The following is a 24179-nucleotide window of genomic DNA, read 5'->3' on the forward strand; positions in this document are numbered from 1 at the left end:
TCTGGACAAATGAGCACTGTGTTTTTATTAATATTATATTACATTATCTGTGTACATTCAGTAAACGGCAGTGTCAGAATTCAGTGGAGTCCTGGGTCACTCGGTGGTCTGGTGCAGCTGCCTGGGCCGGGGTTTGGGATAGTTGGCATCTCCCTGCTCACAATGTCATACGTGGACACCCACACACCGTTAAACTAGAGGGATTTGCACACACGAGTCTCTGACATGGCATGTAGCTATTAATGAGGCTGTCAATGGTACTAGTGTCTGGCAGTGAACCTGATGTGACAACAAAAAATGTACTCCTATTACCTTTCTGCTACTGGTATTCTAAATCTCTTCTTCCGTTCCGAGGCTGCAAAAACATCAACAAATATAATAGCCACATTACTATTAAGGGTTACATTTCCTGATTATTACTTTAGTCTTACCCGATAGAGAAAGTAGCCTCTGCTCTGGATTCCAGCAGGTCCCTGAAGTTCAGCCTGTGCGGAAATAACCATTTAGTAAAAAAAAAAAAAAAAAGATTGAAATGAATACACATTGAAAAATGTATTGTCATACCGGCACACGAGACACATGAGATGGTACGACATTTAGTACCCGAGGTCCCAGATTTAGCCCAATGAGTACCACAAGATGTATGTGTACATGAAAAAAAAAAAAAAAAGTTATAAATACACTAAGTCAGTGATTTTCAAACTTTTTTCACCAAGTACCACCTCAGAAAATGTTTTTTTTTGTTTTGTTTTGTTTGCACACATAAAGAAAGATAAAAAAAAAAGAACATAATACAATGCAAAGCAAAAATATGTGCGTGACAGGTTAAGAAGACCCTAAGGTCTTGTAAAAACACCTGCCCCAAACATACCAATTTTCCAGAGCTCCTGAAGGGACATGGGGTGAAAAATGTTTTTGTTTCTCGTGCGCTCGAGATAGTTTCTTGTGCGCTCGATATACGCTCAACACTACTGTATTTTAGTGTTGGCCATTATGGTGGTACTTAGAGAGCCAAATGTACAACTACACTTTATTCTTTAAAAAAATTATTGAAGTCCATGTTGGTCTGAGGTGAATTATGATATTGATGTTTGCTGTATGTGATATGTATTGCGTGTAACTTGCCTATTTTATTATTATTTTATTGTTATTATTATTACACAAGATAGTTTCTTTATTATTATTATTATTATTTATTTTTTTGCTGCTGTGTAAATTGTACGGAGCCCCTAAAGGGACATGGATTTTTTATTTTTGTTAGATATGTATCTAAATATAGTTAAATATAGATAGTTTCTCGTGCACACGAGATACATATCTAAAAAAAAAAATTCTCCCATGTCCCTTTAGGGGCTCCGTACAATTTACACAGCAGCAAAAATATAAAAAATATTAAAGAAACTATATCGTGTAATAATAATAATAATAATCCATCCATTTTCTACCGCTTATTCTCTTCGGGATCGCGGGGGCGCTGGAGCCTATCTCAGCTACAATCGGGCGGAAGGCGGGGTACACCCTGGACAAGTCGCCATCTCTTCGCAGGGCCAACACAGATAGACAGACAACATTCACACTCACATTCACACACTAGGGCCAATTTAGTGTTGCCAATCAACCCATAATAAATAATAATAATAAAATAGACAAGTCACACGCAATACATATCACATACAGCAAACATCAATATCATAATTCACCTCAGACCAACATGGACCGCCAGGTTTTTTGTTCCAGGTTTGATCCCCGCTTCCGCCATCCGAGTCACTGCCGTTGTGTCCTTGGGCAAGACACTTTACCCACCTGCTCCCAGTGCCACCCACACTGGTTTAAATGTAACTTAGATATTGGGTTTCACTATGTAAAAGCGCTTTGAGTCACTAGAGAAAAGCGCTATATAAATACAATTCACTTCACTTCACTTCAATAGTTTTTTTTAAAGAATAAAGTGTAGTTGTAGATTTGGCTCTCCAAGTACCGCCATAATGGCCAACACTAAAATACAGTAGTGTTGTAGGCCTAAGTATTCATTAAAAACAACGTTTTATTTAACAAGTATATTCAATATGTTTGGCCACTTTAACATTGAACACACTTTGAACAGCACAACTGTTTGGATATAGTAAAAATAAAACACTGTACTTTAATCAAGTGATTCTTTGGCGTACCACTAGATGAAGCCTGCATAGCACTAGTGGTACGCGTACCACAGTTTGAGAACCGCTGCAGTAGGTTATAAATAGCTAAGGTTAATAGGAATAGATTTATCAATAGAATAAAATGTGAATGACAGCAAATCAATTCAAATAAAAACCCAGCTCAGCATGGTTGGTACACGAGGTCAAGTTAAGTGTGTCACAAAAAAAAAATGGTATTATTATTATTATTGTTGATACTACTTAAATATGTAGAACAAAATATAATAATAATCCTAATAAATACATTCTCCTGGGAGAATGTAAGAGCAGGTGTGCAAATGTAATACATTTAGCAAGTGAAGACGGGCCAGCGAGCCGCAGGCTAAGTATCGCCATTTTAGGCATGAAACACAAACAGTGTTTTGTGACCAGCACATGCTCTAACACAGTGTTTTTCAACAACTGTGCCGCGGCACAAGTGTGCCGTGGGATACAGTCTGGTGTGCCGTGGGAGATTATCTAATTTCACCTATTTGGGTTAAAAATATTTTTTTGCAAACCACTAATTATAGTCTGCAAATGATGTGTTGTTGTTGAGTGTCGGTGCTGTCTAGAGCTCGGCAGAGTAACCGTGTAATACTCTTCCATATCAGTAGGTGGCAGCCGGTAGCTAATTGCTTTGTAGATGTCGGAAACAGCGGAAGGCAGAGTGAAGGTAAAAAGGTGTCTAATGCTTAAACCAAAAATAAACAAAAGGTGAGTGCCCCTAAGAAAAGGCATTGAAGCTTAGGGAAGGCTGTGCGGAACGAAACTAAAACTGAACTGGCTACAAAGTAAACAAAAACAGAATGCTGGACGACAGCAAAGACTTACTGTGGAGCAAAGATGGCGTCCACAATGTACATCCGAACATGACACGACAATCAACAATGTCCCCACAAAGAAGGATAAAAACAACTAAAATATTCTTGATTGCTAAAACTCAAAATAAGTCACGGCGTGATGTGACAGGTGGTGACAGTACACCTACTTTGAGACAAGAGCTATAGTGATGCATGCTTGGTTATGGTTTAAAGTCATATCCAACAATTGCGACAACGACTTTTTACTGTAAACTGAGTTTCATTTTTTAATGGTTTTTGCTGGTGGTGTGCCTCTGGATTTTTTCACCGCAAAAAATGGGCCCTGGCTCAAAAAAGGTTGAAAAACGGCACAATAAATGTAAAGAAATACGCAGAACGACCTAAAAAAATAACTTATTACCCTCATTTTGCCAAAATCTTCATTATCGCAGAGAAATTGTGACTTTTGTGTGAAGGTTGTCAACTGTAAGTACCACTCATTATGTATTATTCTAACTGGCCTTTCTTTTTTGTAACATGCTAAGGGAATAAATGTACTTTTGTACTTTTGTAGAATCTCCCGGAAAGAGTCCTGACCCACTATTTGGGAAACACTGCGTTAACTGTAGGTTTCACACCACAGTTTGCTCGTTCTGCTGATCACACAAACTGCAGTCTTCCTCACAATGTGATCCAACGAACAAGTTATTTTGTTGTTGTTTGCTCTCGACTGAGTCACACTCACTCACTTATAGTTGATCCTTTTTCTTTTATCTTTTTTTTTTTTGCGTCGACGTCTTGCAGGGATACTCGCACACAAAAACAAACCCTTTGCCTGCTATAATTTCCAACCACAATTACGCAGGGCTTGGGAAAAAGAACAGCTAATGCGGAGCAACATTACTACTGTACATGCAAACAATCATTGACCATCTGCTGCATGAAAGTGGTACACAATATATCACAACATCACATCAGATGCAATAAGTAGGACGTCGTAGATAATGCAGCTGAGTGTTTTCCAGCAGCGTTATGGTATTATTTCATAAACTGGAGGGATACATACTCGCACTGACAGTCCTCTCTCGCTTCGGGTATGCAGATGAGAAACCAGATGCAGGAGAGGCTGTATAGGACTCTGATCAACACACAAACATAAAATAAAGACATGTGTAAAAAAAACACGTTCAGTCATAGGCTACAAATAGCTGCACGGTGCCTAGTGGTTAGCATTCTGTGTGGAGTTTGTATGTTCTCATCGTGCTTGCATTAGTTTTCTCGAAGTAGTTTGCAGGATGATGATCATAGCTGCAACCAATATGAAGATGTCAAAACTTGTTCCTGGTATCTGCTGCACCCATCCACTCAGCTGCTAACTGACGTTGGATCATACTTGCCAACCTTGAGACCTCCGAATTCGGGAGATAGGGGGGAACGGGGGTGTTGGGGGCGTGGTTTGGGGGGCGGGGTTGAGGTTCCGGCAGCATGCCCCTTCCCCTTCGAGCTGTCCTGGATGAAATGAATTCCTTTTTCCAATCATTTTGGAACTTGCAAGCGTATTTCTTCTTCTTACTCGTCGTAGCCATGTCTCTTCTTCGTTCTTCTGCTTCGTCTCCTTCTTGTTGTGTGTGCAGTTGTGCACTGAGCTCCAAAAGCCGTAAGATGTTATTGTAGCGTCCCGGAAGAGTTAGTGCTGCAAGGGGTTCTGGGTATTTGTTCTGTTGTGTTTATGTTGTGTTACGGTGCGGGTGTTCTCCCGAAATGTGTTTGTCATTCTTGTTTGGTGTCGGAGGCAGATATTTACATATATCCGAATTTAAGTGTTACTACTTTTATTTCATAGTCATATTTGAAAACAGCTCGTGTTCTTCCAAAAGTGGTCTTTTGGTTGTCTGCAAAACTGTGTGCTTAACCTTGAAGTGAGGAATGTTAGAGAGAGCGATAATAAGCATTTGTTTTGGCTAAGAGAGACATGACTGCCAGGGGGGGAGGGAGAGGAGAGGGGTTTTTGATCGGGGGAGACAGACCATTTTGGCGGCGCGATAGAATGTTCTATGCTGGACTGGTCTCAAAAATATATCTGCAAAGCTTTGCCAATATATTACAAAATACCTATTCTGTCTCTGGTGGTTTTCCAACTCAGCTTTAAGTGTCGTAAAGAGCTTGGGAGTGACTTGTGACTTGAATTCCCTGGGAGGAACAACTGGTCCAAAACGCAACAGTTGACAGTGTGGCGCATATTAGTAACAGTGTTTAAGTTGTTTATACGGCCACCCTCAGTGTGACATGTATGGCTGTTGACCAAGTATGCGTGGCATTCACTTGTGAGTGTGTGCTTGAAATTAATGTTATAATTAAACCACTTAAAAGATCATAAAACGTGTCAGCATTTCTTGACATTTTCCAGTAAAGACCTTTGTCAAACCCGTCTAACGCTACATTATTATGTGACTGGGCCGGCACGCTGTTTATATGTAGGAAAAGCAGACGTCCTGGACAGCATGTGGCTGTTAAGGGGTGAAGGTTTCAGGTGAGAGAGGACGCTAAAGGCAGTGCCTTTAAGGCACCCCCCCAATATTGTTCTCCGGGGGGAAATCGGGAGAAATTCGGGAGAATGGTTGCCCCGGGAGATTTTCGGGAGGGGCACTGAAATTCGGGAATCTCCCGGGAAAATCGGGAGGGTTGGCAACTATGCGTTGGATATGCCATATGCATGCTACTGATTAGCATTTGCGATATTACTTAGTTATTTTTACTTTCTTTCTTTCTTTAGTTTATTTCGAACATGAACACACTTACAGCATAATACATCACACAATTGCATATCATTTCATTTTACATCATGCCCGAAAAGGAGTAGGAAGAAGCAAAGCTTATTTAATCCTACCCCTTTCCCACTTTAGAGCGTTTACAAATATATAGAATCATTTACTGACCTTTTTATATAATAAAATAACATCTATGAATTAGTATACACAACAGTTTTGTAATATTTAATTAATTATTTCAGTCATTATTAACATACTGAGATGAAGAATATCTTGTTTCCAATAATTTTTAACTTCTTTACTTAATCCATTCCATAATTTAATTCCACATACTGATATGCTAAAAGTTCTAAGTGTTGTACGTGCATATAAATGTTTTAAATTATTTTTTCCTCTAAAGTTATATTTCTCCTCTTTAGTTGAGAAGAATTGTTGTACATTATTTGGTAGCAGGTTATAGTTTGCTTTGTACATCATTTTAGCTGTTTGCAATTTTACCAAATCACCGAACTTTAATATTTTTGACTCAATAAATAAAGGGTTTGCATGTTCTCTATATCCAACATTATGTATTATTCTAACTGATCTTTTTTGTAACACGTTTAGCGAATGTAGCGCACATTTGTAGTTATTTCCCCATATTTCTGCACAATAACTCAGATATGGTAACACTAGCGAGCAGTAGAGAATATGAAGTAATTTTTGGCCCAGGACGTATTTTGCTTTATTTTTAGTAAATAAAAAGTACAACTAAGATGCATGTTACGATCAAGCAGCTGGTGTGTAATAAGTACAATACTCACTGTATAAACCAGGGGTATCAAACTCATTTTAGGTCATTTTAGGAGAAAAATCTACTCCCAAGTGAGCCGGACTGGTAAAATCACGGCACGATAACTTAGAAATAAAGACAACTTCAGATTGTTTTCTTTGTTTAAAAATAGAACAAGCACATTCTGAAAATGTACAAATCATAATGTTGTTGGGGTTTTTTTTTTTACACTTACATGTTCCGGTTAATATTATTCCATCTTTATTTGTCGTTATTTATATTTTCTGAATAAAGGATGTGATAATGTTCACCAGTCAACTAATTGGTAATCGATCAAAATAAAAAAATGTATATCAAATTACAGTATGTTATTTATGTAGTTTGATAATGTTCCTCGACTGATGTACTAATATCATGTGGTTTATTTTGTACATATGTAGCATCATCTACAAAGATACAAATAATTGCTATTGCGACATCCAGTGGACACATTTAGAACAGCTGCAAAACCACATTTTCGAACCTACCGTAATCGTACCTGCTCATGTGTATTTGGTGTTCCTGGAATTAAAGGCCTCACCTTTTGTCCTCCAAACATATTGCTGGGTATTGTGGCCAAACAGCTCAATTTTTGTTTCATCTGACCGCAGAACTTTCCTCCAGAAGGTCTTATCCTTGTCCATGTGATGTCAGATGAAAGAAAATTTGAGCTGTTTGGCCACAATACCAAAGTGGCCAAATGACATTATGTTATTTACAAGTGTATGTAAACTTTTGACCACGACTGTATATTGCCGAGGCTACTGTGGTTTATATTGAGAGAGCGGAATATTCATTAGGTGTTAGAATAATTATGTATATATTATCACACAACTCTTATGCTTAAGGGCCGTTGCCATAGTTATTATTAATTGTGCTGAAGTGGTATTTTTCTTTGTCTGTGCAAAGCTAGCAATACAAAATATTGCAAGCCAGTCTCGTACCAGTGTCTGTGTCCAGGAACGGCCTGCTGACTGCCAAGGCGGAACACCGCCTTGACGCAGACAGAGCAGAGACAAGGTGATATCACCAGCGTCAACACATTTGCATTTCTTGTGTAATTATATATTGTGTCTAACTGGAGCTGTCGAGATTACCCGGTTCCCTCAGCGACAGCTTCAGTGATGTAACCAGGGACCTCCCAAATAAATAGAGGAAGCACATGGGATGGACTTTAGAGCGAAGTTTGGATCTGTAACTAGAATACAGCCCGAATAACGTCTCTCCTTAATTGAGCAAAATGTAACTCTGTCTCTGCATGATTCCTTGATTCTCGTCTGTTTAATAGATGTCATCAGTGTTTGAACCTGACATTAGGTCAGGGGAGAAACTCCCCTGAAGAGCAGGGAAACCTGCGAAACAGGCTTGTAGGGATGAAATAGCCTCCGTGTTTTTTCCTGACCTAACGAAAAGAATTTATATTGTTATTTTTGGATATCGCGCAACCCTAAGTCACTAGTAACTTTGTAAAGGCATTGTTGTGTTTTTTAGTGATTCGTCTTTGGCGAGGGGCGGACCTTGTGGCACACCTGCTCGCAATTAGCTCGCCAGTATTTAGGCTCGTCACTCACAGCTTGACCTTGCTGGTCAATGTTTCCTGAACCCCGCACGTGCATGTGCCTGCTTCGCCTCGTCCGTCTTGGCACGTTGCCTTTTCTTAGTCCTGTTAATCTTAACCTCTTTGTGTTTGTTTCCTAGCCTCGTTGAGTTAAAGAGGACTTATGCTGTGCTTTGTGCGCTCTGGCTTTTTCCGCGTTGACCACTGAGGAACCTGTTTTGTTAGTATTCATGGTGTGCACTACTGCCCCATCGCCTTTTGTTAACCCTTTTTGGACTTATTAAAGGGGAACATTATCACAATTTCAGAATTGTTAAAACCATTAAAAATCAGTTCCCAGTGGCTTATTATATATAAAACTTATTATATATAAGTTGTTTTCAAAATTTTACCCATCACGCAATATCCCTAAAAAAAGTTTCAAAGTGCCTGATTTTAACCACTCGTCCATTTTCCTGTGACGTCACATAGTGAAGCCAACACAAACAAACATGGCGGAAAGAACTGCAAGCTTTAGCGACAATAGCTCGGATTCAGACTCGGATTTCAGCGGCTTAAGCGATTCAACAGATTACGAATGTATTGAAACGGATGGTTGTAGTGTGGAGGCAGGTAGCGAAAACGAAATTGAAGAAGAAACTGAAGCTATTGAGCCATATCGGTTTGAACCGTATGCAAGCGAAACCGACGAAAACGACACGACAGCCAGCGACACGAGAGAAAGCGAGGACGAATTCGGCGATCGCCTTCTAACCAACGATTGGTATGTGTTTGTTTGGCATTAAAGGAAACTAACAACTATGAACTAGGTTTACAGCATATGAAATACATTTGGCAACAACATGCACTTTGAAAGTGCAGACAGCCCAATTTTCATCAATTAATATATTCTGTAGACATACCCTCATCCGCGCTCTTTTCCTGAAAGCTGATCTGTCCAGTTTTGGAGTTGATGTCAGCAGGTCAGGGAAGCTAGGGTCGATAGCTCGCTCGTCTGCGGGAACAAACTGCCGCCATTGCTTGCCGTGCTACCGAGGTCCTTTGTCCCTGAATTGCTCACACACTCCGGCAGATTCAATGGGGGTCTGGCGGCAGATTTCTTTGACTTTATCGTTGGAAATGCATCTGCTTTGAGTGTCGCAGGATATCCACACATTCTTGCCATCTCTGTCGTAGCATAGCTTTCGTCGGTAAAGTGTGCGGAACAAACGTCCAATTTCTTGCCACTTTCGCATCTTTGGGCCACTGGTGCAACTTGAATCCGTCCCTGTTCGTGTTGTTACACCCTCCGACAACACACCGACGAGGCATGATGTCTCCAAGGTACGGAAAACAGTCGAAAAAACGGAAAATAACAGAGCTGTTTTGACCCGGTGTTTGAGAAAATGGCGTATTGCTTCCTGCTCCGAGAGCGAATATTAGAAAGGCGTTTAATTCGCCAAAATTCACCCATTTAGAGTTCGGAAATCGGTTAAAAAAATATATGGTCTTTTTTCTGCAACATCAAGGTATATATTGACACTTACATAGGTCTGGTGATAATGTTCCCCTTTAAATTTTTCCTTTTTTTGTATTCAACATTGCCTCCTGTCTCTGCATCCTGGGGTCACACCTTGATCAATTCATAACAGGCATCATGTCATGAATGTGTTGTCCACTGTGTGGAAAATGACTTCTGCGCTTACCTGTTTGTTATTTCCCCGTTCTCTAAGCTCCTGAAAAAAAGAAAGAAAACATCTTTTATTTTAGCCTCACACAGAAAGAAGAGTGTCACCTTCGACTTCTGAACGAGCATCAGGACGCAAAGTTCCCCAAAGATGTCGGACACCTGGAAAAAGACGTCACGTTGTGAACAAGACAGAAGCGGAAACTCTGAACTTTGAGCCGGTTTGACGAACACGAACCTCGCTGAGGGCAAACTTGACGTCTGCCGAGAAGAAAGAGGAGCAGGCGGCGTCCATCTGTGGAGGTTCCCAGCAGGGCACGAAGAGGAACAGAGATGAAGAAGAAGAGACGGTAGGAGGAGGAGAGAAGATGCTGCGTACCTGGCTGAGAAGCTGCCTCTGATCGGCTGTGGCTTGTTGAAGAACGACCGGAGCGCCTGCAGCACGAGAAAACAAAGGTTCAACCTCAAGATGACCTTGATGACAAAGCGCTTCTCTCGTTGTTTTCAGCTCTGAGCGTCCATCAGCTGTTACTTTCGAACAGTGTCTTTCAACCTTTTTTAAGCCAAGTCACATTTTTTTCACTGAAAAAATCCGTAGGCACACCACCAGCAGAAAACATTAAAAAAATTAAACTCAGCAGTCGTTATATTTACAGTAAAAAGTCGTTCTCGCAAGTGTTGGATATGACTTTAAACCATAAGCAATCATGCATCACTATAGCTCTTGTCTCAAAGTAGGTGGACTGTCACCACCTATCACATCACGCCGTGACTTATTTTCTGGTTTTTTTTGGTGTTTTCTTGTGTGCAGTGTTTTAGTTCTTGTCTTGCGCTCCTATTTTGGTGGCTTTTCCTGTAGCAGTTTCATGTCTTCCTTTAAGCGCTATTCCTCGCACCTGCTTTGTTTTAGCAATCAAGACTAGGGTTGCAAAATTCCGGGAATATTCAAAGTTGGAAACTTTCCGTGGGAATTAACGGGAATATATGGGAATTAACGGGAATTAATGGGAATAAACATTGAATGCAACATGCTAGATCTTGCAGCATGATTATTAGCTAAAACAACCTGATTTAATGCAAATTCAGTAGAATTTCTACCCTGCACTGTGCATTCCTCCATCACATGCACAGATAATTCCCAGCCTGCTACACACTACAGCAGCACTAGTATTTGAGCCCAAGGACTTCATCCAGTCAGGTAAGTTTTGATATTACTTTGGTAAATATATTTGATCTATGGTATTTAAGTTGAATAGAGGTGTAATTTCTTCTTACTGTATGACAGTAGGCTACTCCAGCAGACTTCCACTTAAACTAGCTAGCTGTTCCTGTACTTGTTTAATGATTTTGGGGCCAATATCTCTAGATAGCTAGGTTTATGTACCACCACAGTCTCATAATGAACTGAAAATATTTCTCCGTTAGCCGTGATGCAAATTTTCTCTATGTTAAATCCCATTCATTTATGCTAACAACGTTAGCGGTCCAAATTTACCTTTTTTGTGATCTGTAAAGTTCAACTCGCAAATACTAAATCAATACGTGTAGTTTCCTCTGCCTTCTGTTCTGCTAGCCATTCTGTTGTCATACAAGGATGTAGGTTATAGTTTGATTTAGCATGCTGATTGAGTGTTCATTTATTCATCTAGCCCAGTGGTTCTTAACCTGGGTTCGATCGAACCCTAGGGGTTCGGTGAGTCGGCCTTAGGGGTTCGGTGACACACCCGACTCATGTAAATAAAAACTTCTCCCTATTGCCGTATTATGGATCCCGAAACAGCAGAAGTCACACTGGTTTTCAGGTGTGTATTTTGTTGTGAGTTCATGCACTGTGTTGGTTTTGTTTTTTGAACAAGGTGATGTTCATGCATGGTTCATTTTGAGCACCAGTAAAAAAACATAACTTTGTCTTGAATTTGAAAAAAAAAAAAACATTTTATTTTTCACTAAAGAAGGGTTCGGTGAATGCGCATATGAAACCGGTGGGGTTCGGTACCTCCAACAAGGTTAAGAACCACTGATCTAGATCTATTTCTATTCATTTGTCCATCAGTAAAATATTTTTAAAGACTACTCCAATTGTTTAGCTGACTATTTATATCTGTGTGTGGCATTGCATTAGTGTTTTACAAGAATAAATAAATACAAACAGAATAATGCCACATACACCATCTGATGTGTGGAGACATTTCACCCCAACCAATGTAGGCGGAAAGGCTGGGTACATTTGCAAATACTGTGCAAAGAGCTATGTCAAAAATGCCACAAAGGTGCAGCAGCATGTAGACAAGTGCCCAATAATATATCATTATTGTAATTCCCCATTAATTCCCATATACTCCCATTAATTCCCATGGACGGTGTCCAACTTTGAATAATCAAAAAATGGTCGATATTTCCAAACTTCCCGAGCATTACTTCCCGTGGTAAATTTCCGGAAATTTACCGGAAACTTTCCACCCCTTTGCAACCATAATCAGGACTATTTAAGTTGTTGCTATTCTTCTTTGTTGATTGTCATGTCATGTACGGATGTACTTTGTGGACGCCTTCTCAGCTCCACACGCTGCAAGTCTTTGCTGTCGTCCAGCATTCTGTGTTTGTTTACTTTGCAGCCAGTTCAGTTGTAGTTTCGTTCTGCGTAGCCTTCCCTAAGCTTCAATGCCTTTTCTTAGTGGCACTCCCCTTTTGTTTACTTTTGGTTTAAGCATTAGATACCGTTTTACCCGCTGTCGTCTGCATATTGTGATCACGACAACAAACCATGTTGCCGACATCTACAAAGCAATCAGCTACCTGCTGCCACCCACTGATATGGAAGAGTATTACACGGTTACTCTGCTCTAGACAGCACCAACAATATTTGCAAATTATAATTACTGGTTTGCAAAAAATATTTTTAACCCAATTAAGTGAAATTACATAATCTCCCACGGCACACCAGACTGTATCTCAGTGGCACAGTGGTTGAAAAACACTGCTTTGGAACACGCACTTATCGTGTCGATTAGCAAAATACTCCTGTTCTGTTCGTGTTGACAAGAAAAAATAAGGCCATTGGACGCAGCTGACAGCCCGACCGCCAACGCAAAGATCCCTTTGACACCAGAGGAGCGTGTCACGCCATGAGTCGTCAGTCAAAGTCGACGTGCATCACATGTGTCTGATATCATGGATGTATAGATATTATCTGCAGTATCGCATAGACATGGAGCAAGATGTTGGATGACGGATGGGGGTCTACGGATGCATGAATAAATAATGGAAGGATGAATTGGCTGAATGAGGCCAACCCACGCCTTCACAAAAAAATATTACACTTTATTATTTATGTGAAACGATTGTTATACTTTTTACTTAAAATTTATTTTGATGCATGTTTTGTACTAAAAACTACTTCATAATGAATGTTCTAGTGCCAAATAACAGTCTAGCTGTTGTGTTTTATTGTTCTCCTGCCTTCCCTTTTATTGTGAGCCTGCATTTTCCCTGTTGTGCTTATTTTTTCAGTTCCTTCTTACTCGGCGAGGGGCGGACCTTGAGGCACACCTGCTGCTAATCAGTTCTTGGTCTATTTAAGCTCGGTTATTGTTATCGCTGGTTATTGTTTCCTGTCTTCCTGTCTAGAATGAAGGTAGCAAAGGTAATTCTACTCTTTAAAACGGGAGATAAACATAGATTCACTAATTACAGACCAGTGTCACTGCTGTCACAATTTTCTAAAATAATTGAAAAAATATTTGTAGAAAAATTAGACAGTTTTATTGAAAAGAACATGCTGTTGAGTGAGAGCCAGTATGGATTCCGGACCAATAGATCCACTGCTTCAGCTGTAATGAATATAATGGAGGATATAGCAACAGCAACTGATAATAAGAAATACACTATAGGGGTGTTTATCGATCTTAAAAAAGCATTTGCATACTTGCCAACCTTGAGACCTCCGATTTCGGGAGGTGGGGGGTGGGGGGCGTGGTCGGGGGTGGGGAGGGGGCGTGGTTAAGATATATATATATATATATAAGAAATACTTGACTTTAAGTGAATTCTAGCTATATATATATATATATATATATATATATATATATATATATATTATTACATATATATATATATATATATATATATATATATATATATATATACATATATATATATATATATATATATATATATATATAAATAAATAAAATAAATACTTGAATTTCAGTGTTCATTTATTTACACATATACACACACATAACACTCATCTACTCATTGTTGAGTTAAGGGTTGAATTGTCCATCCTTGTTCTATTCTCTGTCACTATTTCAGAACACACACATTATACAAATATACATTATAAAATCAATAAGAAAACGGGAGCTCTAATTTGGGAGTCTGAATTAGGATCAGAAGTTCCTATATAAACATTGCGCACTAACGTCGCCTTTTTGTACTGATTACTGCAGCTGTGCACTGGATTCATTCACAAATACAAACTACAACTCACAAACACTTTAGAGTTAGGCTCCACCATCAGAATGTGTACTTAAACTTATAAAGATCACATTGATATTATTCAGTGAGTTGATTCACCAAAACTAACCTGTTATACAGGAGGAAAAAGCACACAGGACGTTTCAATTGTTCACAAACTGGTCGCTCTCATCAGAATGACAAGACACTTCCGGTCTGCAGGTGATAGCATTCAATTGGGAAGAAACGCCCTACTGCCCCCTACTGACCAATGTGAATACTGATAAATGTGTAATGACAGCTCCAAAAACGAATTCAAACCACAAAATAAAATAAATAAATCAACACAAAAATGTGACACATTATGGGTGGGTCACATATGCATGTACAGTAGATGGCAGTATTGTCCTGTTTAAAAGTGTCACAACATTGCTGTTTACGGCAGACGAACTGCTTTACGGTAGACGAAAACTTGACTGCTGTTGCTGTGTGTTGTTACCGCGCTGGGAGGACATTAATGAAACTGCCTAACAATAAACCCACATAAGAAACCAAGAACTCGCCCTCGATCATTAGCTGTTTATATTGTGGGAAAGCGGACGTGTGAACAGGCTGTCAACACGTCACTCAGGTCGGCATGGAGCTGGAGGGGGCGTGGCCTCCAGCTCCGCCTGAATTTCGGGAGATTTTTGGGAGAAAATTTGTCCCGGGAGGTTTTCGGGAGAGGCGCTGAATTTCGGGAGTCTCCCGGAAAATCCGGGAGGGTTGGCAAGTATGCATTTGACACTATAGATCATTCTATATTATTGTCCAAGTTGCATTCATTTGGTGTGAGAGGAGTAGTTTTAGACTGGCTGAGAAGTTATTTAGATAGTAGACAAGAGTATGTGGATTTTGTGGGTAATACATCTGAACAAATGAGGATTGAATGTGGAATTCTACAAGGTTCGGTTTTGTGACCAAAATTGTTTATTTGATATATTAATGATATATGTGAGGTATCAAAGTTATTGAAATTTGTATTATTTGCGGATGACACCAACTTTTGTAGTTCGGGACATGACTTAAAAGCGTTATCAAACATTATTGAACAGGAAATGATTAAACTTAAGAGATGGTTTGATGTCAATAAATTATCGTTAAATGTGGAAAAAACTAAGTTTATGATTTTTTGTAAAAGGAAAATGGAGGAAACGATTAAACTGTCAATAGATGGAATTTATATTGAAAGGGTTTCTGAACTTAAATTTTTAGGAGTGATACTGGATGATGGTCTGACATGGAAATCTCATCTTGCACATGTACGGAAAAAGATATCTAAGAGTATTTTTATATTAAAGGGGAACATTATCACCAGACCTATGTAAGCGTCAATATATACCTTGATGTTGCAGAAAAAAGACCATATATTTTTTTAACCGATTTCCGAACTCTAAATGGGTGAATTTTGGCGAATTAAACGCCTTTCTATTATTCGCTCTCGGAGCGATGACGTCACAACGTGACGTCACATCGGGAAGCAATCCGCCATTTCCAAATCAGCTCTGTTATTTTCCGTTTTTTCGACTGTTTTCCATACCTTGGAGACATCATGCCTCGTTGGTGTGTTGTCGGAGGGTGTAACAACACGAACAGGGACGGATTCAAGTTGCACCAGTGGCCCAAAGATGCGAAAGTGGCAAGAAATTGGACGTTTGTTCCGCACACTTTACCGACGAAAGCTATGCTACGACAGAGATGGCAAGAATGTGTGGATATCCTGCGACACTCAAAGCAGATGCATTTCCAACGATAAAGTCAAAGAAATCTGCCGCCAGACCCCCATTGAATCTGCCGGAGTGTGTGAGCAATTCAGGGACAAAGGACCTCGGTAGCACGGCAAGCAATGGCGGCAGTTTGTTCCCGCAGACGAGCGAGCTAAACCCCCTGGATGTCTTGGCTCACACCGTCCCTTATACCACCGAAGATGATCAAGAGAAGAATATCGACCCTAGCTTCCCTGGCCTGCTGACATCAACTCCAAAACTGGACAGATCAGCTTTCAGGAAAAAAGAGCGAATGAGGTTATGTCTACAGAATATATTAATTGATGAAAATTGGGCTGTCTGCACTCTCAAAGTGCATGTTGTTGCCAAATGTATTTCATATGCTGTAAACCTAGTTCATAGTTGTTAGTTTCCTTTAATGCCAAACAAACACATACCAATCGTTGGTTAGAAGGCGATCGCCGAATTCGTCCTCGCTTTCTCCCGTGTCGCTGGCTGTCGTGTCGTTTTCGTCGGTTTCGCTTGCATACGGTTCAAACCGATATGGCTCAATAGCTTCAGTTTCTTCTTCAATTTCGTTTTCGCTACCTGCCTCCACACTACAACCATCCGTTTCAATACATTCGTAATCTGTTGAATCGCTTAAGCCGCTGAAATCCGAGTCTGAATCCGAGCTAATGTCAAAAGTTAAAGTTAAAGTTAAAGTACCAATGATTGTCACACACACACTAGGTGTGGCGAAATTATTCTCTGCATTTGACCCATCACCCTTGATCACCCCCTGGGAGGTGAGGGGAGCAGTGGGCAGCAGCAGTGGCCGCGCCCGGGAATCATTTTGGTGATTTAACCCCCAATTCCAACCCTTGATACTGAGTGCCAAGCAGGGAGGCAATGGGTCCCATTTTTATAGTCTTTGGTATGACTCGGCCGGGGTTTGAACTCACAACCTACCGATCTCAGGGCGGACACTCTAACCACTAGGCCACTGAGTAGGTCGCTATAGCTTGCTGTTCTATGCGCCATGTTTGTTTGTGTTGGCATCACTATGTGACGTCACAGGAAAATGGACGGGTGTATATAACGATGGTTAAAATCGAGCACTTTGAAGCTTTTTTTAGGGATATTGCGTGATGGGTAAACTTTTGAAAAAAAACTTCAAAAAATAAAATAAGCCACTGGGAACTGATTTTTAATGGTTTTAACCCTTCTGAAATTGTGATAATGTTCCCCTTTAAACAAGGTCAAATATGTGTTAGATTACAGGGCAATGTGTATATTGTATTGTGCACTTATATTGCCATATATCAGCTACTGTGTGGAAGTGTGGGGGAACACATATAAGAGTAACATAAAGGCATTGTATAAACTACAGAAAATAGCTATAAGGATTATAAAGTAGATTACTTAGAACACACTAACATATTATTTATTTATTCTGGTTTATTGAAACTACAGGAGCTAGTAAAGTTACAGACATTATGTGTTATGTTTAAGGCTAAAAGTAAAACATTACCAGCAAATTTACAAAAAAATGTTTGTCATCACTTCTGAGAATGAAGAGCGTAGAAGAAAAGGTCATTTCAAACATCAGTATTCAAGGACAACTTTAAAACAAATGTGTTTATCAGTGGTGGTTAAATTGAGCGCTTTGAGTATCTAATAATAGAAAAGTGCGATATAAAATCTAATCCATTATTATTATATTATTATTATTGCTATGTTGTCTATTACCATTATTGGTATTGTTCATTCTTCCTACATTGTTGCTACATATTATTGTTACAGTGTAATAATTATTGTTACCTGTGGTAATGCCACTATGATACAACATGTGTATTATAATCCTTAAACAAAGTAACAGTGAAGCTCAATGTATTAATCACTGAATGGAGAACTGGGGGTGGGATGGAATAAATGATCTTCTTCCCACCCCCTTTCAGGCAAAACTGGATCATTGTGCTTACATACTGTACATTACCTTTTGCATTATATTAATTAATATTATTATGTGTTGTCTACCTTGTACCTTTTTTGTGTCATTTCCTGAAATAAATGAATAAAATAAATTAAAATGAATATGGATGGATAAAAGTCATTTTAATATTCAAAGTAGATTAACAGTTGATACTTTTGTGAATGAACCATTGTTTAAAAAAATTTGTTAAACGCCCATATTTTGGAAAAACTACCAACGAAAGTTGCTGATTTCTGCACATGTAAATCAGGCAGTGACAAATACAAAAGCCATATTGACATTGTCATTAAGTTAAGTTAAAGTACCACTGATAGTCACACACACACTAGGTGTGGTGAAATGTGTCCTCTGCATTTGACCCATCCCCTTGATCACCCCCTGGGAGGAGAGGGGAGCAGTGAGCAGCAGCGGTGGCTGCGCTTGGGAATCATTTTTGGTGATTTAACCCCCAATTCCAACCCTTGATGCTGAGTGCCAAGCAGGGAGGTAATGGGTCCCATTTTTATAGTCTTTGGTATGACATCTTACCTTAAAAAAGTATTTAGTTACAGTTACAAATTACTCCTCCCAAAAAGTAAGTGGGTTTGCTCAGTTACCTCATTGTAAGAGTAATTAGTTACTCAGCAAAGAAACTTCTTTTTTTTCCCATTTAGTTATTTTATACGCTACTACGTTCGATAACATCTTTGATTGTCAAAGATGTTTTTATTAGCTGATGGAAGAATAAAAACATTATATACAGTATATTAGAACATTTATTTGAACTCACTAGATTACAGTGTACCATATGATATGCATTGAAATAATATTGTATAAAAAAAAATATTCTGAAAAGTAGTAACATTAAATAATGAAAGTACAAAACCCAATATGGTACAAAAATTGTAAAATTAGATAACATGACACAAAAGAGCATTTGGCCTTTAAGTAGTGCAATTTTCTGCACCTGTATACCAAAATACAGCCTGAAAGAACTGTAGATAAACCTGTTAGTAAGTTTGGTGCAAATAAATGACAAATAAATGTTGTGTACAAATATTGGAGTCTTTTCTTTTCAACAAGTGTCAAATTGTTGAAAAGAAAAGAAAAGACTCCAATATTTGGAGACAATGTCTTGGTGGGGACATTGTTGATTGCCAAGTCCTGTACGGATGTACTTTGTGGACGCCGTCTTTGCTCCACACGCTGCAAGTTTTTGCTGTCGTCCAGCATTCTGTTTCTGTTTACTTTGTAGCCAGTTCAGTTTTACTTTCGTTTTGCACAGCCATCCTTATGCCTCAATGCATTTTCCTTTCCCCTTTGTTCATTTTTGGTTTAAGCGTTACATACCGTTTTACCTTTTGCATATTGGGTTCACGACAAACCCTCCTCCTCTCACCCGACACATTTCGACTTTTACAAAGCAAATAACTACCTGCTGCCACTAGGGTTGTACGGTATACCGGTATTTGTATAGTACCTCGATACTAATGAATCATTTTCGGTACTTTATCGCCTCTGAAACGTACTTACAAGCAGACACAGTGTGTAGACAGAAAAGGGAAACGGACACATTTTGGTGTAAAAACTAAAAATAAAGGTGAAGTTATAACACTGAAACGCCCTCAGGAAGAGGTGCTTTAAAACATGGCTAGTTCGCCCGCAGTCTGCAGTGTTTTACCTACTTCTAAATCACTAATCCTGGTCACCATGGCGACAAATAAAGTACGTTTCTTACAAGTATCATCCCTGTAGGACGAGGAATAGCTAAACATGCTTCACTACACACCGTAGCTCATGGCATCAAAATGTAAACAAACACCATGGGTGGATCTACACCTAACATCCACTGTAATGATATCAAGTACAGACACGTATCTAGTCGATACTACTTCTGATTACGTCAATATTTTTTGGCATCACAACATCTTCTTTTGTTTTTTAAAAACGAATATTATGTTTATAAAGTCAGGAAATATGTCCCTGGACACATGAGGACTTTGAATATGACCAATGTATGATCCTGTAACTACTTGGTATCGGATTGACACCCAAATTTGTGGTATCAACCAAAACTAATGTAAAGTATCAAACAACAGAAGAATAAGTGATTATTACATTTGAACAGAAGTGTAGATAGAACATGTTAAAAGAGAAAGTAAGCAGATATTAACAGCAAATGAAGAAGTAGATTAATAATTAATTTTCTACCACTTGTCCTTAATAATGTTGACAAAATAATAGAATGATAAATGACACAATATGTTACTGCATACAGCTTTTGTTTGTTTACTTACTACTAAAAGACAAGTTGTCTTGTATGTTCACTATTTTATTTAAGGACTTAACTGCAATAAAAAACATATGTTTGATGTAGATTTTTCGTTAAAATAAAGCCAATAATGCAATTTTTTTGTGGTCCCCATTATTTAGAAAAGTACCGAAAAGTACCGAAAAGTATCGAAATAATTGTAGTACCGGTACCAAAATATTGGTATCGTTACAACACTAGCTGCCACCTACTGACGTGGAGTATTACATGGTTACCGGCCCTGCCGAGCTCTACACAGCACAGACACTAAGGAACGGCACATTATTTGCAGATTATAATTATTGATTTGCAAAAAATATTTTTTGGACCAATTAGGTGAAGTTGCATAATTTCCCACGGCACACCAGACAATATCTCACGGCACACTAGTGTGCTGCGGCACACTAGTGTGCCGTGAAATTCCTATAGCAGTGTTTTTCAAGTCTGGTGTGCTGTGGGAGATTATGTAATTTCACCTCATTGGGATAAAAATATTTTTTGCAAACCAGTAATTATAATCCGCAAATGTGGCGTTGTTGAGTGTCTGCACTGTCCAGAGCTCGGCAGCGTAACCATGTAATACTTTTCCATATCAGTAGGTGGCAGCAGGTAGCTAATTGCTTTGTAGATGTTTGTCGTGATCCCAATATGCAGACGACAGCGGGAGGCAGCGTGCCGGTAAAAAGGTATCTAACGCTTAAACCAAAAATAAACAAAAGGCGAGTGCCGCTAAGAAAAGCCATTGAAGCTTAGGGGTGGGCTATGCAAAATGAAACTAAAACTGAACTGGCTGCAAAGTAAACAAAAACAGAATGCTGGACGACAGCAAAGACTTACAACGTGTGGAGCAGATGGCGTCCACAAAGTACATCCGTACATGACATGACAATCAACAATGTCCCCACAAAGAAGGATAGCGTCCGCACAACTTAAATAATCTTGATTGCGAAAACAAATCAGGTGCGGGGAATAGCGTTCAAAGAAAACATGAAACTGCTCCAGGAAAATACCAACAAAACAGGAAAAGCCACCAAAAATAGGAGCGCAAGACAAGAAGTAAAACACTACATACAGGAAAACAGCAAAAAAATTTAAATAAGTCACGGCGTGATGTGACAGGTGGTGACAGTACACCTACTTTGAGACAAGAGCTATAGTGATGCATGGTTGGTTATGGTTTGAATTCATATCCAACACTTGTGAGAACGACTTTTTACTGTCAATATCGGCTGCTGAGTTAAAAAAAAAAAAGTATGTTTTCTGCTGGTGGTGTGCCTCCGGATTTTTTCAGTGAAAAAAATGTGACTTGGCTTAAAAAAGGTTGAAAAACACTGCACTAGCGTGCCGTGAAATGCCTATAGCAGTGTTTTTCAACCACTGTGCCGCGCATGAGATACAATCTGGTGTGCCGTGGGAATTGGAAATGATCTAATTTCACCTATTTGATCTAATTTCACATAGTCTGCAAATGATGTGTCGTTGTTGAGTGTCGCTGCTGTCTAGAGCTCGGCAGAGTAACCGTGTAATACTCTTCCATATCAGTAGGTGGCAGCCGGTAGCTAATTGCTTTGTAGATGTCGGGAACAGCGGAAGGCAGTATGAAGGTGAAAAGATGTCTAATGCTCAAACCAAAAATAAACAAAAGGTGAGTGCCCCTAAGAAAAGGCACTGAAGCTTAGGGAAGGCTATGCAGAACAAAACTAAAACTGAACTGGCTACAAAGTAAACAAAAACAGAATGCTGGACGACAGCAAAGACTTACTGTGGAGCAAAGACGGCGTCCCCAATGTACATCCGAACATGACACGACAATCGACAATGTCCCCACGAAGAAGGATAAAAACAAAGTAGATGCGGGAAATATCGGAGACATGAAACTGCTACAGGAAAATACCAAAAAAAGAGAAAAAGCCACCAAAATAGGAGCGCAAGACAAGAACTAAAACACTACACACAGGAAAACAGCAAAATAGTCCAAATAAGTCAGGGCATGATGTGACAGGTGGTGACAGTACACCTACTTTGAGACAAGAGCTATAGCGATGCATGCTTGGTTATGCTTTAAAGTCATATCCAACAATTGCGAGAACGACTTTTTACTGTCAACTGAGTTTTGTTTTTAATGATTTCTGCTGGCCGAAATAAATTATTTTTTTCAGAGATATTCTGAAATGAAATGCCTTTATCATTAAAAAATAAAATAAAATACCAGTTTCAAGAAAGAATACAAGACAAGTGCGAAACATTGTTATCACGTGACATCAACCGGTATAACAATGAATTAAACAACACAACTAAGACCGAAAAACAACAGGAAAAAGTTTGCCGATGTGTAAAAGACTTACTGTGACAAAGTGGGACGACGAGGAGCAGCGAGGCTGCGAGGCTGATGGACGCCAGGCTGAGAGGATTCATGCTTCCTGCACTCAACTTCGTCCCGCGGCTCGCGTTGTTTCTGCTGCTGGAGGCTCCGCGCCGCACCAAAGAGTTCTGGTTCTGACTCTGGTTCGTCATGTTTCCTCTTGCCTGCGGTATGAGAGTTGGGAGTCCGGAGTCAGACAAATACGAACGCACATTGTTGGATTGCGTCACCGGAGGCCCACGCGTGGAAAGGGGGACGGGATTGGACGAGAAGGTTGCATTGGGCGTGCAGGCGTCTTCGTGGCATCTGTGGTGGACAGAACATTAGGTACACCCATAGGCGCCGATCCACGTGGGTGCTTCGGGGCCCGAGCACCCACGGACAATGCCGAGCACCCACGTGGGATTGATGGCAAATTCTGTCTCGCCACCAAGCAAAACCCCGCGTTTTGGGGTTTTTTCACTTAAGTCCTATTATTGTAAAGTAACACTACTCTTACAATGTTTGGGTAAAGGGGGGGGGTAAAGGAGACGGATTCTAGGGGCCCATGATGGAGGGGGGCCCAGAGAGGCCCCTAATGATGATGAAATTGTAATACAGAAAAAATAATGACACTGTGTTGGGGGCCCTGTAAAGATTATTTTCATGCGGCCCAAAATCCCTAGCGGCGGCGTACTCTCACCCACCTCTGCTCATAATTTTTTTTTTTTTTTTTTTTTTTTCCAGTTGAAAGAATCAGTCCCATTCAGTTTGCAACCGTTTAATTTCATATTTACAATGTAAACAACATACACTATATTGCCAAAAGTATTTGGCCACCTGCCTTGACTCACATATGAACTTGAAGTGCCATCCCATTCCTAACCCATAGGGTTCAATATGATGTCGGTCCAACTTTTGCAGCTATTACAGCTTCAACTCTTCTGGGAAGGCTGTCCACAAGGTTGCGGAGTGTGTTTATAGGAATTTTCAACCATTCTTCCAAAAGTGCATTGGTGAGGTTACACACTGATGTTGGTCGAGAAGGCCTGGCTCTCAGTCTCCGTTCTAATTCCTACCAAAGGTGTTCTATCGCGTTCAGGTCAGGACTCTGTGCAGGCCAGTCAAGTTCATCCACACCAGACTCTGTCATCCATGTCTTTATGGACCTTGCTTTGTGCACTGGTGCCCGCTCCAAACTGTTCCCACAAGGTTGGGAGCATGGAATTGTCCAAAATGTTTTGGTATCCTGGAGCATTCAAAGTTCCTTTCCCTGGAACCAACTCCTGAAAAACAACCCCACACCATAATTCCTCATGCACCAAATTCCACACTCGGCACAATGCAGTCCGAAATGTAGCGTTCTCCTGGCAACCTCCAAACCCAAACTCGTCCATCAGATTGCCAGATGGAAAAGTGTGATTCATCACTCCAGAGAAGGCGTCTCCACTGCTCTAGAGTCCAGTGGCGACGTGCTTTACACCACTGCATCCCACGCTTTGCATTGGACTTGGTGATGTATGGCTTAGATGCAGCTGCTCGGCCATGGAAACCCATTCCATGAAG

At 39.9% G+C, this 24179-nt stretch overlaps 1 protein-coding gene across 6 annotated transcripts; it reads right to left on the reverse strand.

Annotated features, from left to right (window-relative positions):
• Positions 1-20: 20 nt before the first annotated feature.
• On the reverse strand, positions 21-22851 carry nmu (neuromedin U). 6 transcript variants are annotated; one of them, XM_061978597.2, is made up of 9 exons: positions 22618-22851; positions 10163-10218; positions 10022-10078; positions 9892-9945; positions 9803-9832; positions 4047-4118; positions 432-485; positions 313-355; positions 21-153 (listed from the first exon to the last, which is right to left on the reverse strand). In XM_061978597.2, the coding sequence occupies exons 1-8, from the start codon at positions 22784-22786 to the stop codon at positions 320-322; spliced, it is 528 nt and encodes a 175-aa protein (XP_061834581.2). In that variant the 5' UTR covers positions 22787-22851; the 3' UTR covers positions 21-153; positions 313-319. The 6 variants fall into 6 exon arrangements, with proteins under 6 accessions (XP_061834581.2, XP_061834582.2, XP_061834578.2 ...); XM_061978598.2 differs by having other exon boundaries at positions 52-156; XM_061978594.2 differs by having other exon boundaries at positions 52-153; positions 9803-9945.
• Positions 22852-24179: the final 1328 nt, after the last annotated feature.

This window comes from Nerophis lumbriciformis, linkage group LG18 (genome assembly GCF_033978685.3).
Source record: "Nerophis lumbriciformis linkage group LG18, RoL_Nlum_v2.1, whole genome shotgun sequence".
Lineage (NCBI taxonomy): Eukaryota > Metazoa > Chordata > Actinopteri > Syngnathiformes > Syngnathidae > Nerophis > Nerophis lumbriciformis.

What these genes read in the sequence shown, in the direction of transcription:
- nmu (XM_061978594.2), bottom strand. Translation starts at nt 22,786, where the DNA reads ATGACGAACCAGAGTCAGAACCAGAACTCTTTGGTGCGGCGCGGAGCC. An exon ending in TCAAGTTTGCCCTCAGCGAG is followed by an intron (nt 9,946 to 10,021) that starts GTTCGTGTTCGT and finishes GTCTTTTTCCAG; the next exon opens with GTGTCCGACATCTTTGGGGA. An exon ending in AACGGGGAAATAACAAACAG is followed by an intron (nt 4,119 to 9,802) that starts GTAAGCGCAGAA and finishes TGTGTTGATCAG; the next exon opens with AGTCCTATACAGCCTCTCCT.